Genomic DNA, 17,120 nt, shown 5'->3' with positions numbered 1-17,120 from the left:
TGAAGTTGATTGAAAGTGTCCTCCAGGATAAGCCCTGAGCTTCCGCAGGCTGCCAGACCTTGATGAAGGATGGCAGCAGCTTCTGCCCAGAGCACAGCCCCCCCCCCCGGGAGGCTGGGCAGGAGGCAGGAGCAAGCAGCGAGGGGGCAGCTCCCTCCCTGGAAGCCAGACAACCCCGTCCCCTCCCCCCTTCCTGCCTTCTGCCAACTCCTTAAACAGTTTGCCCTTTCTCCTCTCCAGCCCTCCTACGAAGGCCTAGGGTGTGTTCCTTTAATTCAGTTCAACTACAGCAAGCATTAATTGATCTCTGACACTTGGCTAAATTCTAGGGATCAGAGATGAACAAGTCACCTTGCGGACGTTGGAGTCAAGGCTCAATTTCCAGTTTTACCCATTAAGAGTTTTTTGATCAGGGCAAGTTATTTATCCTCTGCGGGTCTCAATTTCTTCATCTTTAAAATGAGGCTAAAGCAGGAAAAACCAACGCGCTATTTAAGAGAAAGCCGATAGTCCCTTCTGCTTCCTGAATAGGTGGTTCTTTCATTCAGGAAAACACTTTGATGAGTCTCCATAGGTGATTTTGGCAGGAAAGAGGGGGTGCTCGGCCTGGCCTGCAGGCTAAGGGGAACAAAACTGTTTTGCATAACAACATGGTTGGGGGGACAATCGCATGACAAAGGGACCTGGAAGGGACCCCCGGGACCCACCCAATGACAGAGGGAGGCCAGTGCACTTCTAGGGCCCATGACTCCTCCGGAGGAACTTCAGGTTGTTTTCTATCCTGTGTTATAATTCTCCCAATTGACTCCAAATCTTCAGTAAAAATCAACATTGTCATGATGTGTTAGTGGTGCTTCGAGGGGATGAAGAAAGACAAGACGGGTGGGGTCCAGTGTGGAGCAGAGTGTTGCAATAAGAAGACAGTGGCCAGGGAGCCCAGGGTCAACATTAAGGGCCACGTGAGAATAGAAATGGAGGGTGACGCCCACGGAGTGTGTACTCTGGGTGGTATTGTTCTAGGAACAGGCAACACTCCTCTACGGTGACAAGTCAGCATGGTGGTTAGGGGGTCTTGTTAGTGGTGGTGTTAGGTTTTGTGGGGGACTGGCTAGGATGGGCCTTCTGGGGTACCGGAAATGTTCACCTGTTCTGGATGGTGGTTATGCCAGGGTATACATGTGTGTGCGGGGATGTCAATCAAACTGGTCATTTAGGGTTTGAGTACTTTTTTGTATGTATATTACACCTCAATAAAAATGAACACTTGAGAACCACTAGACTAACAAGTTACAGAGTTGTGCAATCCTCAACACAACCTTTCTGCCCATTTGCTTTCATTCCTACCCAGCCTCTGGCAACCACAAATCTACTTTCTTCCTCTATGGATTTGCCTTTTCTGGGCATTTCATATTAATGGAATCGTGAATATGTAGCCTTCTGCATTTTCCCCTGAGCATAATGTTTTGGACATTCACTCACATTGTAGCAGGTACCAGTGCTTTTTTTTTCCTTTTGCTGCTGAATCATATTCTAATAGAGAGATATATCATTAACCAATTAATGAATATTTGGGTTATTTCCACTTTTTGGCTACTGTTTGGCTATTTGAATATTTTTCTACAAGTCTGTGCAGACATATATTTTCATTTTCTTGAGGGTAGATTCTAGGAGTAGAATTGCTGCACAGTATAGTAAACAAATGTTTAGCCTATTAAGAAACTGCCAAACTCTTTTCCAAAGTGGCTGACCCTTTCTACCTTCCTTTCTGCAGTGTATGAGAGTTCTAGTTTTCCTGCATATGCTCCAGGACCTGTTAATGTCTGGCTTTTTGCTTATACATACTAGTGGTTGTGAGTGGTATGTCATTGTGTTTCTTTAAATTATTATTATAAAATATTGGCTATATTCCTTGTGCTGTACAATATATTTTTGCAGCTTATTTTTTTTTTAATTTTTTAATTGCACTATAGTTGAGTTACGCTGTTGTGTTAGTTTCTGCTATACAGCAAAGTGAATCAGTTGTACATAAACACATATCCAATCTTTTTTAGATTTGCGTTTTTCTAATGACTAAGATGTATATCTCTGTTGGTGGGTTGTCTATTCAAACCCTTTGTCCATTTTAAAATTGGATTGTTTGTCTTTTTATTATTGAGTGTCAAGTACTCTTTATATATTCTAGATTCCAGCCCTTTATCAAATATATGATTTGCAAATATTTTCTCCCAGTTGATGGCTTGCCTTTTCATGTTTCTGATGGTATCTATTTTTTTAAAGGGTTTTTTGATATGGACCATTTTAAAAGTCTTTACTGAGATTGTTAACAGTATTGCTTCTGTTTTATGTTTTGGTTTTTGGTCACAAGGCATGTGGAATCTTAGCTCCCCGACCGGAGATCGAATCCACACCTGCTGCACTGGAAGGAGAAGCCTCAACCATTGGACTGCCAGGGAAGTCACTGATGGTACCTTTCAAAGTACAAGTTTTTCTGGACTTCTCTTACATGAAGGTGAAATAAACTGCTGTCATATTTAAGATTGTTATTTGGGTTTTACGTTATAAGCAGAAAAATAATGCAATCCTGTTTCCCTTCTCCAGGTAGCATGGCCCATAGGCCCATAGGCAGTGTGTGGAGTGTGCCTCAGGAGCATGGCAGAGAAAGTGCAGGTTTCTAAGCAGGGCACCGGGCAGGAAGCCTATTGGGGTAGCTGGCAGTTGACTTACGGGATGAGTCAGAAAGTTCTTCCTTAGGTACCTCATCTGTCAGCTGTGTCTTCAGAGGGCTCCTGCTCTCTCCGTGGGGCTAAACTTGGTTCCTTCAGCAGTTTATTGTTTTTGTTTACTTGGCGGCAGTGGGTCTCAGAATGTGGGATCTAGTTCCCTGACCAAGGACTGAACCTGGACCCCCTGCACTGGGAATGCTGGAATCGTAGCCACTGGACTACCAGGGAAGTCCTCCTTTACCAGTTTTTAGGACACATTTTAGCAATCTCTGTATTTTGTGGAAAAAATTTGAGGGGTAGACTCCAAACACTTTCCTAGAGGAAGAGCTTACAGCACACAGTTTCATAAGCCTCCATTATATCAGATAGTTCTCCCCCAAACTTCCTCTCTGGCTAGGCTCCCAATCTAGAAACCTCTCCCTGCTGCCCTAAGCCAGGATCCTTTTCCTGGATCTTTTTCCTAAAATCTCTGCATCAGGCCTTTCGCTGCACACTGGATCAGTTTGTCCCAGCTGCCACCGCTGATCTGACTTCTTCCCTCCCATCACAGATCAGGTCCTAACTCATGGATGATCCATCACTCTGTTCTGGCTTCGGATACCCAGAGTGAATGTGAGACATCTTCCGCCTTCTAGACCTCTTGATATTTGAGGGCGCTCTCAGACAGAGGATGAGATGACTGGGTGGCATCACTGACTCGATGGACGTGAGTTTGAGTGAACTCTGGGAGTTGGTGATGGACAGGGAGGCCTGGCGTGCTGCAATTCATGGGGTCGCAAAGAGTCAGACACGACTGAGCGACTGAACTGAACTGAACTCAGACACCAGAGCATCTTTTTGTCCACCTTCGAAACACACCTTTGCAGAATGCCTGCCAGGCACCACGCTCTGTGCCAGTGTTTTAACTATATCGCATCATTTAGTACCCATAGCAGGCTGTGGTCTCAGTGATCCATTGCACAGGGGAGATAACCAACTCCCAGAGGATGAACAGCTCTATCTAGTTCTCTGGGCAGTAGAGGATAGAGCCAGGATGTTCACCTAGGTCTGTTGAGCCACAGTCAAAAGACCACAATCTTCTCTTGGCCACTACATAACAGCCACCTTTGAAAGTTTATGTTGTGTCCTGGTCTATAGACTCAGAACTATCACTAATTCTCCTAGATCTTTATCATGCCTTTTTTCCAGCCCCCTGGAGCACTCAGCTTGGAGTCCACTAACCTTAACCCCCCTCCCCATTCCATAGCCTAGGGGCTTCCTGAAACCTCCATCCCAAGGGCAGGTTTTGGGGTGCTTTCTTTCTCTGAATCTCTCAAAACCCCTGGAAATTTTTTTTTTTTCATTTTGAGCTCTTTTTTAGGTGAAACATTCAAACAGAAAAGTACACAAATCATATATATGTAATTAACAAATCTGAACAAACCGAATGCATCCGTGTAACCAGTACCCAAATCAAGATATACTATATTATCTATTCCTAGCCCCTAGAAGTCCCTTTAATGCCTCCTTCCAATAATCCCCTGCCCTCTGCAAGGGTAACCATTCTCCTAACCCTGTACAGTGTAGATCAATTATGTCTGATTTTGAGCTTTACATTAATGGAATTATGCATTTTGGAATCAAGTATTTTGCGTCTGACTCCTTTTGCTCAACATTAATTTAATATGAATGGTTCCTGTTGCCATGTGTAGCAGTCATTTGTTCACTCTCATTCTGAGAAGATCTGGGAGGAGATGGAAATTAGTTATCAAGCACCGTGGAATCAGAGTCATGGTCTCAAATCCTGAAAGTGAAAGTCGCTCAGTCCTGTCCTACACTTTGCGAACCCCATGGGCTATATAGTCCATGAATTCTCTAGGCCAGGATACTGGAGTGGGTAGCCTTTCCCTTCTCCAGGGGGTCTTCCCAACCTAGAGATAGAACCCAGGTCTTCCACATTGCAGGTGGATTCTTTACCAGCTGAGCCACAAGGGAAGCCCAAGAATACTGGAGTGGGTGGCCTATCCCTTCTTCAGTGCATCTTCCCGACCCAGGAATTGAACTGGGGTCTCCTGCATTGCAGGTGGATTCTTTACCAGCTGAGCTATGAGGGAAGCCCTCAAATCTTTAATCTACCACTTAAAAATTAAGTCTTTGGACAGCTAATTTAGCCCCCAAAACTTCAGTCTCCTCATCTGCAGGATGAAGAAAATAAAATTTCTCTTGCGTGGTAGCTGTAAGGTTTATACTTACCACAATAACCGAGGTACACAAAGCACCTTCCAGAGTTACTGGTAGGTGGAAATTATCCAAAAAAAAGGAATCACATTACTATTCACCAATGACTTATTTGCTAAATGAACTCTGAGAAGGAAATAGAACCGCGATGGTTTTGAACTCCACACCTGGGTGCACATGTGCACACGCACAGCACACACACCCAGGTTCACACCTGTGTGCACACCTGTGCCTGTATATATACACAACATACTCCTGCTCATACTCCAGCATGAGCAGTGTGCAGGTTTTTCCTTCCAGCAGCTCTCTAAAGAAAGATACAGCAGATGGGACTGGGTCTGCTGCACCACTGAGCAGCCCTCACATCAGAAAGTCATAATCATTGAATCCATCATGTGGTGTGGCCTTGGCTGGGCCACCGTTCCTCATCCTGCCTGATGGGCTGTGGAGGAATGGTTCTCCTCCAGAGCAGGGAGCAGGCATGGGTGGGCAGTTGCCAGGCAGTGGAGCCAAGAGAACAGATGGCAGCTGCACAGCCTCCTCCTCGCCCCGTTCCCTGGCTGCAGGGGCGAAGCCCGGGCAGCGTGGGTCCAGCGGGCACCTCCCCCCTTCCCTAGGCTGGCCTGCACTCTGTCCTCTTAATGGGCTTTGGAGTAACACAGACCAGGCCACAATCCTGCCCCTGCTCATCACCTGCTAGCTAGGTAACTTTGGATGGATGTGATGAGTGCCCTTAATAAACCCTAATTCTATAATTCTATTATAACCTTATCTCTGCTCCCTAACTCCTAATCAGAAGGTAACTAGCTTAACTGGATTAATCATAACCTTAGGAAGAAACCCCTGTATAATTTAACCAAATATCAACCACCCCCCAACAACTACACGTACACACACACACGCACGCACACTGTTCCAGCTATGGCAGACACTGCAGGTGCCCCATCCATATCCCTTGGGACAGGCCACTTCCGAATGATGCCATTACTGCAGGCCAGGCCAGTCTCTGCACCTCTTTGCCTGAAGGTTTTCTCTGAAAGCTCTTTCTCTGCCAGCACAAGGCTGACTGAAGTGCTATATGTAAACCCTCAGCCTCCCCTCCTCCCTTGGATGGGTACCATTAAGGTATGATGGGATACCATTAAGATGTGATGGGATACCACCAAGGTGGGATTTTATCAAGTTTTTGCAGGACTAGTCACTAGTCACTGGGAGAGCTCTGGCCACTCCTAGTGATAGCTGCTTGATGACACACCCTTTATTGGCCACTTCACCACCCCCAGAAGTGTTCTTTGTATCTCCCAATCCTTGTTTCAGGGCCAGATTTTGTGGGGGGAAAGGAATTCAGTCTAAGACACCAACCTTTGCCTTTCAACCCCATCCTGGACATCTAACCTCTTCCCCAATCATAACTATTTACCTAAGCCACCAGTTCTGCTTGGTATTATTCTAAATTCCTTTTCCTGACTCCCCAGCCTAGTCCTTCCAATGCTGGCTTTCTCCCTAATTTCAATCTAACAATGAATTCTAAGCCTTTTCCCTAACCACTCCACCTTTCTCAAAGACCTTTGCTTCTTCCCATCGTGTCGTGGAGCCCAGCCTGGCTGCATGTAGGGGTTGTCTCTCCTAGATACTGTGTCTGTGAACTTGAGTGAGGGACTTGGTGGGGAACTTCAGGCCATTCTCCTGGGGCTGACAGAATTATGCTGCCACTACTTCTGGCTGTTTTTCCACCTATAGACAGGAAATCAGAAAGGCTGAGGCAGATCCTGGGTAAGTCACCTCAGGGAGCTCAGGACTGGCACCTGAGTGCTGAGGAACTAGGCTGACCCAAGGAGGCAGAGCTGAGCCTGCCTGAGATGAGCTAGGGTTGGGGGCCTGGGGGGTTGGGGTTTCCCTCAGTGCTTGCCCCCCATCTCCTCCAATTTCCTGTATTTTTCCCTTTAATTCCTTTTCTTTTTAACCTATAAACTAGAGGCCTTAATAAAGAAGAGTCTGTGTTGGCAATTCAAACATTAGCCAAAGTTCATTTGCAGAGTTCCTCTGAATTTTAGAATCCTGAAAACCAAAAGTCTAGATACAGTTAAGAAATAAATAGCAGTGAGATACTTTGTCGTACATATGATGAAAGGTTAATATTCTCCAAATCAACAGTAATGTCTTTTTAAAAAAATTCATGTTTAGATGCAGTGGGTCTTTGTCGCTTTGCTCTGGCTTTTCTCTAGTTGCAGTGAGCGGGGGCTACTCTTTTGCAGCAGCTTCTCATGTGGCGGAACAGGGGTTCTATCTAGAATGTGGGGGCAAAGTAGTTGTGGCTCATGGGCCCTCGAGGACTGGCTCAGTATTTATGGCATGTGGACTAAGTGGCTCTGTGGCATGTGGGATCTTCCCCGACCAGAGATTGAATCGTATTTCCTGCAGCGGCAGGCAGATTCTTATCCACTAGGGGAGTCCCAACATAAATGTTTTAAACAAGAAAAAAAAATCCTTGTAGAAAAATTGACAAATGCTATAAATAGATAATGCACACAAAATTAAATCCAGATTCAAATTCAACTATTTTTATATATGATATAAAAATATGGTATATTAAAAAATCTGGTCCTCATTAATAACCCAAAAGTGCAAATTAAAACATCCATTGGGTTTTCATTTTTTACCTTTGACCTTGGCAATGATTAAAAAGAGTAATGATATCCCAGTGCTACTGAGGTGCTGGGAAATCTGCCTTCTTACTCACTGTTGGAGGGAATATAAACTGGTTCAGCCTTTCTGGAGGGAAATTGGTCTTCCCTGATGGCTCAGCGGTAAAGAATCTGCTTACCAATGCAGGGGCCATAGGTTTGATCCCTGGTCAAGGAAGATCCCCTGGAGAAGAAAACGGCAACCCGCTCCAGTGTTCTTGCCTGGGAAATCCCATGGACAGAGGAGCCTGGAGGGCTACAGTCCATGGCTTTGCAAAGAGTCAGACATGACCTAGCTACTGAAAACAAACAAATGTTAAATGGTATTACAATTCTTTTTCTAAAAAATTTATCCAAGACATTAATAGGACTATAGGGGAAGATTCCTTGTAAAAATTTTTTATAAGTAAAAAGCTGGACCTAGCTGTCTTTCAAGATATTTTTTTTTGTTTGTTTTGGTTTTTGGCAGCCTGCTTCCACGTGGAGGGTCCCTATCAAGCTCTGGGCTTACGTTGGCCCAAGGACACTTGCTATCAGAAGGCAAAGACTGCAAGTCAGGCCTGAATTTCTATGGCCAGAGGTTAGGGCTTCCTAACAAAGCCTAGTTTGTGCGTGTGTCTCTGAGAAGGCCTAGGATCAGGAAAAGTAGGGCCATCAAAGAGAAACTAGGCATGTGAAAAGCACTCCAGTAATAAATGAGGAAACTGAGGCACAGACAGGAGGCTCATCTTGGTAGGAGGCTGATTGCAACTCAGGCAACTTGATTTTGGAGCCCGTCATTTCAGTGTGATTAATTTTATGTGTCAACCTGACCTGGCCATGGAGTGCTCAGATATCTGGTTGAACATTCTGGGTGTGTCTGTGAGGGTGTTTCTGGATGAGATTAACATTTGAATTAGTAGAGCGAGTAAGCCAGATTGCCCTCCCCAATGTGGGAGGCTTCAGCCAACCTGTTAAAGGCCTGAATAGATCAAAATTTGAGCAGGAGAGAATTTACTCTCTGCCTGATGGTCTCTGAACTGAGACACGAGTTTTCTGTCTTCAGGTTCAGACTGGAACTTAAGCCATTGGCTCTCCAGGTTCTCAGGCCTTTTGACTACACATCCTGGGATTTCTCAGCCTCTGTAATTGCATGAGCCAACTGCCTTATAACAAATCTCTTTTTACATACATGGTAAATATAAATAAATGAATAAATAACAATATATATGATTATACTTTATAGATATAATAAATAAAATCTCACATATATGGCTATCATATATATTTTTATATATGATTTCATATTATATTAACCATTAGTAGATAGAAGATATGTGTGTGTATAAATCCCTGGGTCAGGAAGATCCCTCCGAGTAGAAATGACAACCTGCTCCAGTATTCTTGACTGGAAGATTCCATGGACAGAGGACCCCGGCAGGCTACACACTTCGTGGGGCCGCAGAGAGTCGGACACGACTGAATGACTAAGAACGCATGCATATATGTATGTATATGTATATATATATCACATATATCTCTGGAGAACTCTAATACATTTAGCTATAAGACAACACTGCAAAGCTATATGCATAGATTATAGAAGACGTTCAAGACATATTTCTAAGTTAAAAATAATCAGCTAGAATACGCTATGTGTTGAATGACCCCATTTATATACTCACATATAAATGAAAAGCCTGGAGAGCTATATACCAAACTGTTAACAAAGCATATCTCTGAGGAGGGCGGTGGTATTAGGAAGAACTTTTACTTTCTCATCATTTGAATTTTTTTCTCCACAAAGGTCAAGTCTTTCTGGGAAAAACAATATTCCCATTCTTGAAATTTCAAAGTCAGTAAAAATCAAATTTCACACTAAAACGGGTGTGAGCAGCAGGGAAATCAGCAGTCGCTTCATAAGCAAGAGAACAGAAGACGTGAAATGGCACATTTTCTCCATTCCTCCCCTCTCCTCCCCATCACACTCTTCAATTTATTTAATTTATTTTTAGTTTCCTGAGAAGAGCTGGAGACGGTATGCTTGGTTGCTCTTCTTTTTCCTTGGCTCTGAGAGTTTATCCATGCCAACTGGACCGTAAGTGACTAAAAGAATCAACTGCACATCAGAAAACTTGAGGGCCAGAAGGAAGCTCAGGGAGGGGCTGGCTTAAAAAAAAAGTTGCTAAGACTTAAAAAAAAAGAAAAAAGTTTTTTTTTTCCCCCCTTTGGAAAACCAAACTCAAGTGAGGGAGAAGAGCAGAAACCAGAATTCTTGCTCTGAGAACATGGTTTGCCAGCCACTCTTCTAATCTAACCTGATCATTTTGCAGAAAGGTGTCAGGTCTCTCGCTCTTGGCCAGCTGTACCACAGGTTCCTGAGTCGATACTTGGATTGCGTTTTTTTTTTTTTTTTCCGGGGCTTTCAGAGGCCAAGCAGCTCCTGAATTGGGCAACAGGCCATGTTGTGACTATGGAGGATTTCTGTGTCCTGTGCAGGTGAGAGACTCTCCACTTTCTCTTTCCTGAAAGCCCAAGGATCTCTTTTTAGGATTAATGAAACTGGTTCCCAATCTCCCCAGTGGCTCAGGGTATTAAAGAGTTCTCTGTTTCTTAGAGTGGGTTAGGGCCAAGGGATACAAAAAGAAGAGCGAGGGAAAATAAGACAGTGGGAAGGCAAGGAGCCTTGTTAAGCTCTGAGTATTAGGGTTGAGATTAGGTTTACAATCTAGGATTAAATTTTACAGATAATATTAGGATGAGGATAAAGACTGAGGCTAGAATTTGGATTGAACATCAGGACTAATATCAAGTTAGAATGAATGATAATGATGAAAGGGTATGAACTGGGAGTTAAGAGTAATGGGGTAATGATTAGAATCAGAGTTGGAGGACCATCTGCTTTGTCTCAGGTCTCTACTTGTGCCTCCTTTTGGGTTGTGACTTTCAGGGCCAAGGTCTTTGGACTCAGTATTACCAAGAAAGCAGCTCCTCTCATAGTGAAGAACAGGGAAGCATGGTATGCTGCTGACCACGGGGTCGAAAATAGCGGGACGTGACTTAGTGACTGAACAACAAGCCCTTCTGAGCCTCTGCCCTTGAACCACGTCTTTCACATACAACCTTGGTTGGTACTTCAAGAGTGGCTGAAGCATTAATATTATCCTTTCCTAAACCCTACGGGCCATGTAGATGGCTCCTTTTGGGCCAATGGTGATTGCAAACTACTCCCAAGAGTCACATTATAGGTTCATTGGAATGTAATCTATAGTAGAAAATAGTCGAGACAGTTATGATGAAAGCGCTTCTGCCAATTACCCCCGCACACGTTGGTCGCCTAATTTGATGATGTCCTGAACTTTCAGGTTTTCTCTGAGCTTTCAGCCAACTGAGTGGGCACTTTATAGGAACTGGTTCAAGGGCTCTTCACAGAGAAACCTTGGGAACTAAAAATGAAGAGTTAGCAGCCAGCTAGGAAGATACTAAGAGGAAGCAGGTGAACACTGGGTCTTATTTCTTACAACTGCTGTGTAACAAGAGTTCACCACGTGTTTCAGTGCCTTTAGGTGATCTGAGTGGTGATGGAGACATTTCCCCAGGATAGCCTGATTAGGATGCCAATTCATATATGAGTCTCACATTGATGAACAAATTATTGTGCTTTTGTATTCATTCAACAAATATTTATTGAATGGCAACTAAATATGCCCAGGGCATTATGTATATAGCAGTAAACAGACATGATCTTTGGAAAGGAGACAAATAAATATTTAATTATAAACTGTGAACAGTGCTGCAAAGGAACAGAGTGCCACAGAAGATAAAAATGGAGTAACATAATTTTAATTGGTGCTGGGTATCAGTGAAGGCTTCTTTGAGGGAGTGCCATTTAAATTTAGGCCTGAAATAGTTTAAATAGCAGTTCCTTTGTTGGAAAATTCTTGAAATTGTCCATTGTTCTATATGCTTTTCAATTTCAGGCTGCCCATTTATTCCTGTTTTGGTCTGTGGTAGACACCTTTAGGAATCTTTGCCAAGAATATAACTGATCTTCTTTGAGAACTGTAGGCTACAAGGATAGGCCTCTAGCAGCCATGTTTGCATTACAAAGCAAAGAGCCCTGACTATATTATGCTCCACTGGCTAAAGGAGACTGTATGAGGATTAGACAATCTGTCATGATTTAGATCAATAAAGTTTTCTCCTGGGAAGTAGGGTTCATAGATACTAATTAATCTCTGCAAGTTCTAATTTCTTGGCTATTTCCAATTTCTTTTTTAAAAAATATTTATTTGGCTGCATTGGGTCTTAGTTGTAGCACTTAGGATCTTTGATCTTCTTTGAGGCATACAGATTATTTAGTTGCAGCATGCAGGATCTAGTTTCCCAACCTAGGGGTCGAACCCAGGGACCCTGAATTCGGAGCACAGAGTCTTAGCCTCTGGACTACCAGGGAAGTCCCAATCTCTGTTAGTTATTGAAATCAAGATACGTAAGCTTGGACAGCCATGTTCTGGAAGAGAGGATATGTAAACTTGGACAGCCATGTTCTACTATGTTCCCAGAGAAGCAGTGAAGGCAAGTCTGCAAAGAAGAATGAAGCAGTTCTGTAGAGAGAACAACATTTGACCAGGGAGAAAAAGAGATAATGAAGGAATACCTACTGGGCTTCATGCTGGTAAGTTAAATCCTTGTTCCAGTCCTTCGTGAGATCTTGTTGCTCTCTGTGCCTTTGGGTTCTGTTAGATTATTTTCTTAAAAATTTTTTTTGGGGGGCACAAAGAAGTTTCAGTAGGTTTCTGTACTGGCAGAAACTGGCAGACAAAAGAGCCTTGACTAAGAGTGACTTTTATCAGATTAGCTCTTTCATTCAACAAACACGGATTGAGTTTGCTGCAGTCCCACTGAGACTGGTGGAGCCCACAAGTCCACAGAGCATGCAGAAACAGAAAGGTATATATAGAAATAAAACAACAGTATTTGGTAATAAAATTAATCTAGGTAATACCCCACTTGGTTGTGGGCACATTAACAGCAATTTCTAAGAGCTAGTCCTTTTGGAGCTAGGTTTTGTGAGAACACACAGACATATAAATTTCCTAGGCCTATAATGGGGACTATCTGGGCAGAAGGAGGAGAGACCAATTCTGCCTGCAGCGTATGGGAGACATAGAGGTAATAAATGAATGAAGGGGCAGTAGAAGTGTGCTGGGTGAGGAAGGGGGCAGAGGGGAATAGGAGGGACAGAGCCTTAGGAAATGCCTGGTACATACTGGCTACTTAATAAATGCTTGTTAAATTGAATAACTGGCGAACATACAGGTAGACAAGCAGTTTGTAAGATGACAATCATGTTTTACATAAAAATTTCCTTTTGCTTTTACAGTTTTTTTTTCCCACATACAATAGAAAGTTGTCAAGATGCCAACAGCAAGAGTCCCACTTAATCTCAGTTTGTTAAACTCAAAAGGCTGTAAATCTTTCATGAATGTGGCAATTTTATGTCAGTTTAAGTGAAGATTTAAGGAAACACAAGCCCAATGATAGCTAGGTGTGCCGTATGACTTCATCCACTCTATAGGCTTTTGACAGAAATATTTATTGAAGTCTTGTGAAAATCCACAAAGTCGAAACTAAATATTAAGCAAAATAAATCACCATTTCATTTGGGGGGTGCTTTGGCTTTAAGTGGTTTGATTTTTACAATCACTGTCTTTATCAGTAAGAGCCTGTTTAGGAGGAATGCTAAACTAAGTGGGATCTTTGCTATTTATGAGATAGGAGGTAGGTGGGCCCCTAAGATCTCTCTTCAGGCCTGCTCACTGATGTCTCTCCCAAATTATTAGAGGTCAGAAGAAGCAACAAGAACCTTAATAAGTCCACAGAGCATGTACAAACAAAATGGGCATTTCATACCAGTGCTATGAGCCAGGGAGCTCAGAGGTGTCAAACTTCTGCTTTCCCAAAGCAACTGGAAACATAGGCATTAAGAGAACTCTATTGAACTTATACCGAGAAGGCAATGGCAACACTCCAGCACTCTTGCCTGGAAAATCCCATGGATGGAGGAGCCTGGTAGGCTGCAGTCCATGGGTTAGCCAAGAGTTGGATATGACTGAGCGACTTCACTTTCACTTTTCACTTTCATGCACTGGAGAAGGAAATGGCAACCCACTCGTGTTCTTGCCTGGAGAATCCCAGGGACAGCGCAGCCTGGTGGGCTACCATCTATGGGGTTGCATAGAGTCGGATACGACTGAAGCGACTTAGCAGCAGCAGCAGCAGCAGCAGCAGCATTGAACTTAAAATAATTGTGACTATTTAGAAAACTTTAATTGGTGAGGGTCAGGAGGGGACAGCAAGCAACGTCTGTTTACAATAGGGTTTGTTGTTGTCAACTGGCAAGCCCTCCTCTGTGCCAGGAAAAGGGGTTCAAGGCCCCTGTGGATGGGCTTCAAGTCCGTCTGTGAACATGCTAAACTGTGAGAAAAGAAAAGAAAAGAAGACAAGAAGCCTCCCAGGGAGTGAGAAGTTCGCCCATAAGCTTTGGGTCATTTCTCCAGATCTGGTGGAAATTTGCTCATTGTTGAAATTAGTCATCAGTAATTACCTTCTGCTCACGACTGGCTGGAACTCAGAATGGGTTCAGCATTACAAGACAATGAACGCTAAAGGACTCGTTTTTTAAGTAGCTCAAACTTTTTGGTCACTTCCCAAATTTCCATCACTGATTTGGCCATAGTTCCCCTCCGAAAACCAAAATGTCCACTCCAGTAAGAAGAGACGCTGTCCTCGCTTCGGCAAAGGGAGTGAACTCATGTCTGGGGACACCGATAGGCTTAGAAGAGCAGGAATCTGACCAAGACACTACTCTCTTGCCCCCTCTTCATTTTTGGTGCGGAGGAGAGGAGGGACATTCTCAAAAGTTTACCGCTGCCAAAGGGAGACCAGTTCTCCGGGTGGAACAGGAAGAGTGAGCTTGGGTGTGGGAGACCTAGGAAGAGAGATTTTCCAGGGGTTAGCAGTTCCCTGAGAAATGGCCCCCGACATCTCCCCGGGGCAGGAGCGCTGGGTCCGTGCATCTCTCGGCTAGCTGAAGACCCCGACGGCCCCCAGCAGACCAAGCCCCACTTCCGGGTTTGGAAGCGCTCCTCCGAGCCCCTCCCCGGGCCGGCTTACGGGGTCTCCGGGCGCATGCGCGATGCTCGGCCGCCGCTCCGGGACCGGCCCAACTTACCCTTAAACAACTAGTCTGCTCCTCCCCCCTCTCGCTCCCCCCCCCTCGCTTGGGGCGTACCACTCCCGTTTCGGGGGAGGCAGCGTGCCCCAGAGTACTCAGCAGCGTGCTTTCCCCTTCTTCATACGGGGCGGGGGAAGGTTAAGTTTCCCTCAGACCTTAAAAGTCCCGAAGGATACGAAAGCCACCAAGGCCTGTCGCCGAGTGACAGCCCCGCGGTCTCGGCTCTGCCCACGGCCCCGTCCTCTTCCTTTGAGGAGCTGAACAAAGTGGCACGCCCGGCGCCCAGCTGATCAGCTGCTGGGCTCCGGCGGCGGCTCCCCCGACCCCCCCGGGCGAGACCATTGTGTGACTCCTCTGGAGGGGTGCGCGAGGCGGGGAGGGGGCGGAGCGGCCATTGTCCGGTCAGCGCAGCCTCCGGGGGAGGGGAGAGTGTTACGGAGCGAGCGGGGACGCGGCTTTCACAGCGGCCGCTGCTACGCCGGAGCCGGCGGGGGGGCCTGAGGTCCTTCCCAGCGCCGCCGCACGGGACATCGCTGTGGCTGGGAGCGGCGGTGGGAGCTGCCGAGGGCGCCGGGTCTTCCCTCCTCCCCGCCCCGCGGTCCTCGGTTCACCCGCACGCCCCACCTCCTCAGCTCCCCTCCCTCTTACTCTCCGCGCCTCCTCCCCGGCCTCCCCCCACCCCCACCCCCCGTCTCCGCAGGCCGAGTGGTGCGGCCCGCCTCCAGCTGACCGGCCTGGAATCCCGGCTCGGAGCCCCGGACTCGCGCCCGCCCGCTCCCTTCCCCTCCCCCCGCCCCGAGCCCCCCGACGCCGCCGCCGCCGCCTCCTTCGAGCGGGGCCCAGGCCCAGCCGCTGCCACCGCTGCCGCCGCCGAGCTCCGCCGCCGCCGCCGCCGCCGAGCACCATGGGAGACGCCGGGAGCGAGCGCAGCAAAGCGCCCAGTCTGCCGCCTCGCTGTCCCTGCGGCTTCTGGGGGTGAGTGCCCTGCCGGGTGGGGGCGGGGGCCGGGGCGCGGGGCCCCGGGGCCGCCAGGGCAGGCCTCCGGGCTCGGGGAGGCCGGAACCCTCGGGCTGGGCCCGGGCCGGGCCTGCGGGGAGGGGCTCCAGGTTGGGGGGAGCGGGGGTGGCGGTGGGCCGAGAAGGCCCTGCCTGGGGTGCGCTGCCACCCTCGGGGACTCGCCTGCCCGAGGCTCGGGCCGAAAGGGGCCGCCCGGGCCACGGGTGAGGGGGGGCAGGGCCACGGGAATGGTGAGGGGGCGGCGTTGGCACCTCCGGCTGGAGCTGGGGGTGCCCCCTTCCTTCGGCTTTTGGAGGCTGATCCTTTCTCCCCTCCTTGGTCTTGAGTTGGTGCCCCCAGGAACCGGGAGGGTATTTCCTCTGACTTTTTCACCTCCCCTCCTCCCTGTCCCCCAGAGACTTGCATCATCACTTCCTAAATTATATCCTAGTCCCATTTGCTTTTAGGAAGCTGTTCACACGTCACCCATTTTTAAAAGTTGAGCCCAGGACCCAGGCTTGGGTAAAGTTACACGACTCTTGAGGTCTCTCACCTTTATTTAAAACACGTTTCAGGAGGTCTGTAAGATTTCCTTGTCAAAAAAAAAAAAATCTCAAGTCAGCTTGACTTAGGAACGTGAGAGCCTGTATGCTTAATTGGCTCAAATTCTCTTCTTCTCCCATTTCTTTTTTTAATGATAAAAATACTCACCTAGGCCAGCCTATATTATTACTTGGCCATCCTGTGTTAGAGTGAAAATGTATGAGGTGGGAAGTCAACTTTACCACCTATAATTACAGTTTAAGTTCTCCTTGTTACACTTGGAGTTTTTAAAGATTGCCACCCCTTTTACCCGACAGGTGCTTCCATTATAACTCATGACTCTAGGTCTATTGGAAAGAAACTGGAGACGTTGAAAGCCAACTTTTGTGATTTAGCTTTTTTGTTTTATTTTCCGAAGATTCAGTATATTCTGAGGTGCATAGAGGCAGTAAGGAAATGATTATTTCTTGTGAGAGCACTTTGGAAAGATGTATTGAAGATGTATCTTTACTGTCTTTCAGATCCTAGGGATGATTGAGGTAGAAATTAAGGCTATGATTTTTGGGAGTGCAGAGATAAATAGAAAGTAGATCTTAATGTAGATTACTGTGGAGTTTGTAATATTCAAAGGTTATGACCAAAAAAAAATCGATTCTCATTTCCTCATCTTTCTGCCTTTTCTTTCACAGAAATTTCCTGCTGAAAGGATATTAGTGAAAAATAAGTTATGGTATTACC

The 17,120-nt window shown here is 46.1% G+C and overlaps 1 protein-coding gene and 1 long non-coding RNA gene across 3 annotated transcripts in view; one reads left to right on the top strand and one right to left on the bottom strand.

The window, feature by feature from the left end:
- Nucleotides 1–11,271: 11,271 nt before the first annotated feature.
- On the bottom strand, nt 11,272–15,124 carry LOC120870172. 2 transcript variants are annotated; one of them, XR_005722738.1, is made up of 2 exons: nt 14,841–15,124; nt 11,272–14,597 (listed from the first exon to the last, which is right to left on the bottom strand). It is a non-coding gene; the product is annotated as an uncharacterized LOC120870172 (long non-coding RNA). The 2 variants fall into 2 exon arrangements; XR_005722739.1 differs by having other exon boundaries at nt 14,901–15,124.
- Nucleotides 15,125–15,610: 486 nt separating this feature from the next.
- Nucleotides 15,611–17,120, top strand: part of ZFAND3 (zinc finger AN1-type containing 3) — a 327,628-nt gene continuing 326,118 nt past the window's right edge. Inside the window, exon 1 of the mRNA XM_040249777.1 lies at nt 15,611–15,818. Within this exon, the coding sequence (XP_040105711.1) occupies nt 15,748–15,818 (71 nt within the window). The 5' untranslated portion in view covers nt 15,611–15,747. The remainder of the gene's footprint in view (nt 15,819–17,120) is intronic.

Source organism: Oryx dammah, unplaced genomic scaffold (assembly GCF_014754425.2).
Source record: "Oryx dammah isolate SB20612 unplaced genomic scaffold, SCBI_Odam_1.1 HiC_scaffold_11, whole genome shotgun sequence".
Classification (NCBI taxonomy): domain Eukaryota; kingdom Metazoa; phylum Chordata; class Mammalia; order Artiodactyla; family Bovidae; genus Oryx; species Oryx dammah.
The sequence above is the reverse complement of the archived record's forward strand: the minus strand, read 5'-3'. Positions and strand labels throughout refer to the sequence as shown.